This window comes from Syngnathus scovelli, chromosome 1 (assembly GCF_024217435.2).
Source record: "Syngnathus scovelli strain Florida chromosome 1, RoL_Ssco_1.2, whole genome shotgun sequence".
NCBI lineage: Eukaryota > Metazoa > Chordata > Actinopteri > Syngnathiformes > Syngnathidae > Syngnathus > Syngnathus scovelli.
The window spans coordinates 27,248,400-27,258,099 of NC_090847.1; the positions used below are offsets into that span (position 1 = coordinate 27,248,400).

General features: G+C 44.4%; 2 protein-coding genes across 4 annotated transcripts; both read right to left on the reverse strand.

Moving 5' to 3' along the window:
• Positions 1–1,692: 1,692 nt before the first annotated feature.
• On the reverse strand, positions 1,693–5,132 carry LOC125976640 (brevican core protein). 2 transcript variants are annotated; one of them, XM_049732461.1, is made up of 8 exons: positions 3,922–5,132; positions 3,783–3,837; positions 3,648–3,708; positions 3,450–3,583; positions 3,336–3,379; positions 3,086–3,259; positions 2,854–3,008; positions 1,693–2,782 (listed from the first exon to the last, which is right to left on the reverse strand). In XM_049732461.1, the coding sequence occupies exons 1-8, from the start codon at positions 4,019–4,021 to the stop codon at positions 2,660–2,662; spliced, it is 846 nt and encodes a 281-aa protein (XP_049588418.1). In that variant the 5' UTR covers positions 4,022–5,132; the 3' UTR covers positions 1,693–2,659. The 2 variants fall into 2 exon arrangements, with proteins under 2 accessions (XP_049588418.1, XP_049588417.1); XM_049732460.1 differs by having other exon boundaries at positions 3,783–5,132.
• A 154-nt stretch (positions 5,133–5,286) lies between these two features.
• Positions 5,287–8,936, reverse strand: LOC125976424 (BOLA class I histocompatibility antigen, alpha chain BL3-6-like). Of its 2 annotated transcripts, none has more exons than XM_049732442.2 (7): positions 8,766–8,936; positions 7,592–7,855; positions 7,208–7,486; positions 6,770–7,078; positions 6,584–6,697; positions 6,494–6,511; positions 5,287–6,414 (listed from the first exon to the last, which is right to left on the reverse strand). In XM_049732442.2, the coding sequence occupies exons 1-7, from the start codon at positions 8,827–8,829 to the stop codon at positions 6,386–6,388; spliced, it is 1,077 nt and encodes a 358-aa protein (XP_049588399.1). In that variant the 5' UTR covers positions 8,830–8,936; the 3' UTR covers positions 5,287–6,385. The 2 variants fall into 2 exon arrangements, with proteins under 2 accessions (XP_049588399.1, XP_049588397.1); XM_049732440.2 differs by having other exon boundaries at positions 6,584–6,700.
• Between the last annotated feature and the right edge of the window lie 764 nt (positions 8,937–9,700).

A 9,700-nucleotide genomic window follows, 5' to 3' on the forward strand; every position in this document is an offset into this window, starting at 1 on the left:
CCTAACCCTAGCTCTAACCCTAACCCTAGCACTAACCCTAGCTCTAAACCTAACCCAAGCTCTAACCCTAACCAAGGCTCTAACCTTAGCTCTAACCTTGACCCTAACCCTAGCCCTAGCTCTAACCCTAACCCCTAACCCTAACCCTAACCTTAGCTCTAACCTTGACCCTAGCCCTAGCTCTAACCCTAACCCTAACCTTAGCTCTAACCTTGACCCTAACCCTAGCTCTAACCCTAACCCTAACCTTAGCTCTAACCTTGACCCTAGCCCTAACTCTAACCCTAACCCTAGCTCTAACCCTAAACCTAACCCAAGTTCTAACCCTAACCAAGGCTCTAACCCTAACCTTAACCTTAGCTCTAACCTGATATAGTCGGACTAGCCTCCACGCACAGTTTGGATGTTGTGGGGCTGTCATGGCTGACATGCCTCTATAATGTTGCGTGGACATCGGGGACAGTGCCGCTGGATTGGCAGACTGGGGTGGTGGCTTTTCTATGATAAATTTTTTTTGGCCCAAGTGAGATTCGAACCCTGGTCGCTGGGGTGAAAGCCCAGAACACTAACCACTACCCTATGGAAGCCTTGCTCTCAGTGAATGGAACATGTATGGTTCTATGGAGCAGCTCATAAGCGACTAGCTCAGTGAAGCCTCCACAGCAGATGTCATCACAACACGTTGTGTACACGAACACCTAGCAAAGTACAAATAAATAAATAAATAAATAAATAAATGACACTTTCGAAGTACCCAAAGTTAAACTTACAAAAGAAAACCCATAACAAATACTAAAACTTACACAAGAAGAGCCCTGACGTGGCTAAATAAGAAATAAATAAATAAATAAGAAAGTGTAGCGAACGATTTGGTGAACGATTCTTTTGAACAAATATTTTGAGTGAACCGATTCTAAAGATTCAGTTCACTTGAGAACTGGAATGCACATCACTAGTACAAAACAGTGCAAGCAATTGTAGACTGCCGGTCGAAATACCCGACTGGTTAATGACTCGGGCTCTTGCTCGATAAGAAATTGGTTCGATCCCAGGTGCGGAAAAATTACTTTGTTGTGCTATTAACCCTTTGTTTATTTATTTATTTTAAACCTTGTGTAGTGAACCTATTGAAGGTGTACCTACACATATTGTTAAGCTGATTTTTATGTTTTAATTGGCGAATAAAGAAACAAGGAATAAAACACCAGACAAGTTTTAACATAAATGTTTATTAAAAATAATAATATTAAAAGCAAATTTCAAACCAGCAATCTAATGTGAAATTGCAGTAGATATATTGGATAACAATATTTAGGCGTACATAGGTATACACGTTATTTAAAAACTACTATAAAAAATAAAATAAATAAATAAGAAAGTCTAGCGAACGATTTGGTGAACAAATATTTTGAGTGAACACATCGCTCGTACAAAACAGTGCTAGCTATTGTAGGCTGCCGGTCGAAATAGCCGACTGGTTAGTGACTCGGGCTCTTCTCCGGCAAGAGTTTGGATCGATCCCAGGTGCGAGGAAATGCTTTTGCTGTGCAATTAACCCTTTATTTATTTATTCTCTTTTTTTTTTAACCTCGTGTAGTGTACCTACACATATTGTCATATAAAGCAGTTGACCAAATGTCTGATTTTTATGTTTTAATTGGCGAATATAAAAACAATGAATAAGACGCCAGACAAGTTTTAACATAAATGTTTATTAAAAATAATAATATTAAAAGCAAATTTCAAACCAGCAATCTAATGTGAAATTGCAGTCGATATATTGGATAACAATATTTAGGCGTATATAGGTATACACGTTATTTAAAAACGACTATAAGTGTTATACTACGATACAAGTGTTTACCAGCTCAGTGGCCGAAGAGGAGAGTGTCCGCCCTGAGATTGGGAGGTGGTGGGTTCAAACCCCTGCCGAGTCATACCAGTGACTATAACAATGGTACCCATTTCTTCCCTGCTTGGCACTCAGTGTAAGGGGTTGAAATGGGGCTCCCCCCCCTGCTGCTCACGATCATTGGGACTTTTGGCACTCAGCGTAAGGCAGGGGTGTCCAAGTCCAGTCCTCGAGGGCGGCATTCCTCCATGTTTTCCAAGTTTCCCTCGTTAAACACACCTGATTCAAATGATCAGTTCATCCTCACGTTCTGCATGAGCCTGATCATTGAATCAGGTGTGTTTAACGAGGGAAACTTGGAAAACATGGAGGAATGCGGCCCTCGAGGACTGGACTTGGACACCCCTGTCCTAAAGTGATTCGTTCTTTTTTCAGTTCATATGACCAGTAGGTGTCAGTAATGCGCAGTGAAGCTGGTCCCACCACGTCGTAAATCAAAACGAAGAAGAATGACGTAACTTCCCGTTCACGAACGAGTCGTGAATTGCATTTCCAGTTCATCGCGTGAACGTGATCAGCGAGGGAACGAATCCTGACTTTCCCGGTCGCGAACGAGTTAATGGGTGAACTGCCTTCCCGTGCATCAACAGATCAGTCAGTGAATGTGTTGCGTCTCCTGGCGAGGGAATAACACGGACACTCCATTATGTTTTTGTGCTTTTTTGTTACAATGGGAATACGATTTATTACGAGCAGAGTAGGAAGGGCATTAAATTCTCCATCTTTGATGATGACTTGCTTGCATTGTCAATCTTCTCCCTGGGCTCTTGGGCCGTTGGAAACTGACACAGCAATTGGAAAATGCGCTGTGGGCATTTTGCACATGAAGCTGTTGACTTGGGCGCAGGACATTCGCTTCCATCTTCCAGTCTGAAAGAAAACGATCCATTTCAGTGGAGCGCAAAGCTCTTCTTCTTCCTAATGCTCATTGGAGGACGCACCTGCCGTAACACAGCCACGCAGTGTTGGTCGAGGCCGACGCGCTGGATGGGTTCTCCCGCGGCCCAGTGGGTGAAGGTCACCGCGCGGCAGTCCGACCACACCAACGTGCCGGGAAGCGCCAGGTCGTTCAGTCCGGTCCACATGTCGCTGGTTTCTGATGGGAGGGAACAGAGCTCTCATCCGGTTCTCAGATGTCGACGGGGACTGTTAATTAACGGTCGGGATGCGCACCAAGGTGGGAGACATTTTTCACTGAGGCCTGCTCCATCTCGCTGCGGATGGACACCAGTTCGGCACCGAAACCACGACACACCTGTTGCGCATCAGCCCAGTTCTTTTTGCCCTCAAATGTTTTGTAGCAGAAACCGGCAAACTCCTCCCAGTCAGGCGCTGCGCATCTGGGCTCTGCAGGAGAGACCCCGTGTGAGTTGTAGTCGTCATGACAGTTAGCGTGAGGTAAACAACTGGTTTTGGAACTCACCCCCGTCCGCAAAGGTATAAGACACACCCAGTGGGTTGTTCAAACTGCAGATAGGAAAGCGATAATTAGCTGGTGGTTCCTCAGGGGAGTTTTCTGTGAAAGTTGGCCACTCACTCTCCGGAGGTGATCCCGTTCTCGGTGGAGCCCAAGTAAACGTGCTGCCTGGGAACTCTCATCACAATACAATCTCCTCCGATGTTGTTCTGAATGACTCCAGCGTGAATGGCGGCCGCGCAGATGTGCGAGTCCTGCATTTACACAAAGTTGCAATCTCATCCAAGACCTCAACCAGTGGGTCAGGCAATCACGTACCGCAGAGTACACCAATGTTCCAGCGACAAAGTATTTGGCACAGCCTGGTGGACAGTAGAAGCTGCAGAAGGTACATGTTGGGAAATTGACGACAGGTGGTCATGGTCATGAAACATCGTGTCAGGTGTGACTCACGTCATCCAATCGGTGATGCGGAGGCTGTTGAACGTTCTGGCACAGGTGGTCTTATCTGTCGAACAAAAGGCGAGAGTTTGTGGCATGTTTGGGGTTGTTGTTTTGGGCAACCAAAGCGGCCGCTGATTGCGTTGCTCACCCTCATGTGGACATCCCAAGATGTCGAAGCGGAGGCCAAATTCTGGACGATTCTCCAGCGGCAGGATGCGGACGGACTGAGCATTTGAGCATTCGTACATAGTACATCACTATCAAAATGATTATTTGATCACTTATATGCTTATCGCCACATTGAATAAACGACTTTAGTTGCAGACCGGGCATCGTCATTACTATTAAGTACAAAATTTGCACATTTCCAATGCAGTATGTGAGGAGAAAAATATTTCATTCTCCCTTAGATATTGATTGGGGTTCTTGCATGTTCATATTTGACAATTACAATCATTTTCTTCTTTTCTATCACTTCCTTTATGGACTCTTTTTCAGATTCGGTTTACTTCGTTCTCTAGAATTTCCGTGCGCATTTAGGGAAGGGAGGGGGGAGTCGGGTTCGAATGTGCCATTGTGTCTCGCAATCACTGTCAGCTTGTTAAAGAGGTACAAAAAAAACAGGTAAAAAAAAAGACTCAGATAACTCAAAGGAAAACACAACATTTACGTGCACAAGAACAAGCGCTGTCACATCAACTTTAAAACAACTCAATTTGGGTCAAAAAGTGGACCGAAGTTGGGTAAAAAAAAATCGAACCGAACTCTTTTGCGCAGAACAGTCCAGTTTGTACAAAAAAACGTCTAAAATGCCACAACAACCCATAGTTAAGACAAATTCACCCTGCTTCCTGAGTCGGTCGAATTTTTAAACCAGCAGCTGCCATCCGAAACAACATGCGTTCTTCCAAAGTTATCATCAAGATTAGAACAATCGCAAAGTTGGACATTTTGTTTGACGTACTCACCGTCCGCAGCTGTACAACATCCATACAAGGCAAGACAGAAGGATCAGCGCCAGGCGAGCAGCCGGCGGAGTCATCATGGCTTCGGAAGCCCACCAGAGATCGTGGTGCACGCATTAGCTCCGCTCAAGACAAGTGACCGCCACTCGCTCGCTCGTCTGCCTGCTGCTGCTCGGCCCCCACCTTCGTGAGCAACGCACCCTTGGAAGAGCGCGTTCCTGCGGAGACGTTCTATACGTGTGCACGTCTTTGACTGAGGGAACACGATATTATTTTGGCCACCTTGGTCCAGACTTTTGACACCACTTTGATTTGATTCGGGATGGGAAAGAGGGGAAGCGAGCAAAAAAGAGGAACAACCTTTTGTCACATAAGGGCTGCTTGCAAAAAAAGTCAAATGAGCAGCAGGTTGACATGTCACGTTTTGGGCTATGGGGCCAAATGCAGGTCTCCATGGCTTCTTAAAAGGTACTGGTGGTCCATATTCCACTCTACTTAGGTAGCAAAAATTTTCAGCGCAGAAGACAGTGAAATCAGATGAGACCAAAGAACATGTAATTGAATTTAACATTCATTGTAGATTGGGCTGGCAACCGGGATGGCAAGACATTTGCTGAAGGTGGCAACTGCCCTTCCTTGCCACCCTGTAAAACCGCCTACGCCAAAACACAAAATTGGAAGATTGGAAAAAAAAACAATCGAATTGAAAAAAAAAAGCAAGCGTCTGTATATGAAGGAAACCTGGGGCCCAAACGATCAAAACATGCGTGACACAGCAACGTTCAAAAGCCCAAAAGAAATCGCGAGGACCGACGAGAGCATGCGGCTGCAAGCAAGTCGTAGTGACTTGAACTGTTTCGACCAGTGGTTTTTAACCTTGTTGGAGGTACCACACCCCACCAGTTTCATAGGCGCATTCACCGAACCCCTCTTTAGCGAAAAAAATGAATAAATTCAAATTCAAGACATAGATGTTTTTTACTGGTGCATAAAATGAGCCGTGCATGACCAGCACCTTGTTCAAAGAACAACAAATGACATCCCTCCAAATCAGTGTGACTTTTACTGTTGCCTTTGCGAAACTAGTTCAGATATGCGTTATCACGAATTTATAAATCAGGTGTTTTGGGACCTCCTCAGTGGAGGACCTGCCGAACCCCTGAAACCGACTCACCGAACCCCTAGGATCAGTTTAGAACTTGGTTAAGAACCACTGGTTTAGACTTTGATTGATGGGTTGCACGTGACTCACAAGCAGACAGCGGCCGTTTGACGCGGGGTGTTGATGTAACGCCGCCAAGAGGCGCACACACAGTAGCTTAACAATTCAGCAGTAAACACATCCAACTTTTAGAGAAACAGTGAGGTGCAATATATATTAAATTCATCAGTAGCTCACTGAACAAAAAGCAATTAAAAAAAAGCAGTGATGCGGGTATCACTTGTGGTATGTTGGCTCTCTCTAGCGGTATTTGGAAGAACTAGTGAAGTAAATACAATTAGAATTCACTGCACTTGAAAAACTGTTGCACTTCAATTTGAAATAAGAAACATTTCCAAATATTTCATACAGTTGGAATGTGATGATTCAATCAAGCGTGGCACCCAAAAAAAGAAGACATCCCCTTCAACCTTAGTGGGATTCATTCAATCCTTCTCAGAAGATGAGGTGCTGGCTGAGGGAGCATAAAAGAAAATACGTTCAAGGCATTGGCATTTTTTTTCAAAACAGGAAGAGCAAAACTTCTCACTTACAAGCTGGAGCGTAAATGGCTGAAATGGAAGAGAAGCGAGAGGAGATTAGTAATTGCCACAAACGGAGCAAATATTTGTGTCGTCGTTCACCTTGTTGGCTTTTGGGACGCTTGGCCAGGAACACCCCCACGGCCACCGCCACCGCCACCAAAGCCAGGACCACCAGCGGGACAGCGATGGCCACCGCCTTCTTCCTGTCTTCCTCTTCTTCACAAGGAAACGAGACACGTGAACGACTGTCGGCGTGACACCGAGCGTGTCCGACGAGTGGCTCACCCTGGATGCGCGCGTTGCTCAGGATGCTTTTGGCGTACAGCTTGGTGACCATCTCCTCCCGGACGCCATCCAGTTTGAACACGCATTCGTAGCGGCCCTCCGCGGCGGGCGTCAGCTCCACTTTCAGGTCGGCCGTGGTCTGGAAGGTTCCGTCGTGGTTGGGGAGGGTCTCCCCCATCTCCACGTCCTCGTGGATCTGCTCGCCGTCCTTCCTCCAAAAGAGGTCCGACGTCCTGGGGTAGAAACCCGTGGCGTGGCAGGTGATTGGAGAGGAAGGCGTCTTCTGCAGGAGAGACACCCTGGGAAGCTCTGCGCGCAAAGATGGAGAGAAGAGTGGAGGATGTGCATGGAGGAAAAGAAACAACTTGAAAGAGCGTCAAAGATGGACATTGTGTGTGAGCTTGAAAGACGCAGAGAAGGCGTGAGAGGACAGTGTACCGGTTCTGGTCAGGAAGTCCCTCCCGTTGCTCACGTGCTTCTTCAACCAAAATGGACACACCTCAGTACGGTAATTCGTCTTGTATTGATTGTACCCGTCGTCTTGGTCCCACTTGAGTTTGGTGATGAAAGCTTGCGGATGTGCTGCGATCCAGCTCATCGTCTTCAGCTCAAATGATATGAAGTCTTCTCCATCGTAACTGTGGTGCTCCCAACCATCAACCTCCCCAGTCTCGTCATTCCATTCACAGCCTCCCATCCTCTGAAGCATGTGAACACCTGAAAGGATGGCGCACAAGATTCAGCGAGGACGATGATCAGAGAGAAGCCAGCAGTGACAAAAAAAGTGTCATTTGACGAGCAGAAGGTTGGACGTAAACAAACCTCCAGTTTGGTTGAAGCGCTTTTTAGCGACTTCAATGTTGAATTTGAAGACCTGCTGATTTTGAATACTGCCCGCCGTCTCTCTCTCCCAGAAGTGCGGATCATCTTCTGTGATTTTGTCCACCCAGTCTTGTTTCGCTTTTGCTTTCCTGTGGTTGCTGTCAAAGTGCAGAATCTGAACGCCGTCAACATACGCGGCCTCCCAGTACTCTGGTAGCTTTGCAACTTGAGAGGCCGTCATAAAATAATTGAGCGTGTGAATGACTGGAAGACAAACACAAAATTGACACACATGATCAAATCAATCTTCATATTTTCAATGATTCTGCCTGCAGATGGAACTTTGCAGCACTTGAAATTGGAAATGTCATGTTTCTGGAAACGCGTTCTTCCGCACAAACTTGTCAAACTTCAATTTGACAACCTGCCTATGTTTTTTTCTTTCAGTTGTTAATATGTTCGATTTCAGTGTGACACCCTAAGCGAGATATTCGATGCCCCTCAGCAGTGACTGACATCCGCTGATGAAAGAAATCGAATGATGTAACTTTTGCCATTCTCCTTAATTTGCACACAAAAAATCCACTAATAATATGAGGCAATCCTTTTGTTCAGACAAGTGAAACACTTTTAGATGTTACCAGCTGACAGTTTCGATTGCGTCTCCAGTCTTCCTCGCAGTCGAAACTGTCAGCAGGTAACATCTAAAAAAATGTCACTTGTGTGAACAAAAGAACTGCCTTATATAATTTACGGAGACATGATGACTCTTATCGAAATAACAATGTAAGGAGGCTATACAATGTTTTTTTCTGAAAGATTAGACACAATTTTATTGCCATGACTGTGAAATGTTAATTATTAATTGCAAAGACTCCACCTGTACAACATTTCATTCTTGTTCCTCGGCTTTTCCATATTTCATCGATTGCATGTTTATGCTGGGGCACAACACTTTGATTTGTGCCATTTTCAAGTTTTCCAACTTTATTACATTTATAATAATAGCAATGTATTCCCGTATGACTGTGACAAAACGGGCGTTCAGGTGAAAGAACTTAAAATAACGACGCAACAGACGAGTGGCGAAAACGAAAGCAATAAACAATGACTGCGTCACTTCCAAATCAAGAGCGTCAATCTTTAGGATAAGAAACCGAAAAGTCCAACTTACCAGGCGTCACGCTGTATATTTGCACAGCCAAAACAAAGAATGCAAGTAAATTCATTGTAAACATCAAGTTGTTTTTCGATTTCCGTCAAGCAGGGTATTCGGTCAAAGTTGCGACTCGTCGTCCGAGAGGCGAACGCGGAACAACAGCGAAGCGCAGGACGCGTTTCCATTACATCCCTCTTAAGCCAATCGGAGTTCAGCCTGACAATGACGTCACTCAGTATGTTAATAAACTGGGCGTGGGGATGGCTGAGTGTCTTGGTACACTCGACTGTCTTGTGTGCGTGTGCGTCTTGAATATATATATATATATATATATATATATATATATATATATATATATATATATATATATATATATATATATATATATATATATATATATATATATATATATATATATATATATATATATATCAATTGGTGGTTTATTATTTTATATATATATATAAATAAACCACTAGTTGAAACAGCGCCGCCCCCTGGTGGGCTGCGTAACTACAACGTAAATTAAAGTTTGGCTTTCCGTGAAATCACGTGACCGTCGAGGGCTTTTATCATTGAAAATATCCGTAAACCCAGCTTGATTGCTGAACTTTGGTCAACTTTGCCGCCATATTGCATGTGGAATAGTGGAGCGCTGGGTGAAAGATTCAACTTTGGCCAGTTTTGTTACAAATCACTGATTGCCTCCTCTGTTCTCACTTTTTAATTTGCCAAAAATAAATTAATAAAAATAAAACAGTTAAAAATTGACAAGGTTAGGGTTTCAAAGTAATGTTTCAAACTAGGGTTAAGGTTTTTAACCAGGGTTTCAAACTAGGGTTCAAACTAACTTTAAACCCTACTTTGAAACCCTGACCCTAGTATGAAACCCTAATTTGAAAACCAAACCCTAATATGAAGCCCTACTTTGAAACCCTAATCCTAGTTTT

Coding starts and splice junctions, on each gene's coding strand:
- LOC125976640 (XM_049732460.1), bottom strand. CDS start 4,021: ATGTACGAATGCTCAAATGCTCAGTCCGTCCGCATCCTGCCGCTGGAG. Junction 3,584..3,647: donor GAACATTGGTGTACTCTGCG/GTACGTGATTGC, acceptor GTGTAAATGCAG/GACTCGCACATCTGCGCGGC. Junction 3,380..3,449: donor AACGGGATCACCTCCGGAGA/GTGAGTGGCCAA, acceptor TCCTATCTGCAG/TTTGAACAACCCACTGGGTG.
- LOC125976424 (XM_049732440.2), bottom strand. CDS start 8,829: ATGTTTACAATGAATTTACTTGCATTCTTTGTTTTGGCTGTGCAAATA. Junction 7,079..7,207: donor GGACTTCCTGACCAGAACCG/GTACACTGTCCT, acceptor CTTTGCGCGCAG/AGCTTCCCAGGGTGTCTCTC. Junction 6,701..6,769: donor GAGCAACGCGCGCATCCAGG/GTGAGCCACTCG, acceptor TTCCTTGTGAAG/AAGAGGAAGACAGGAAGAAG.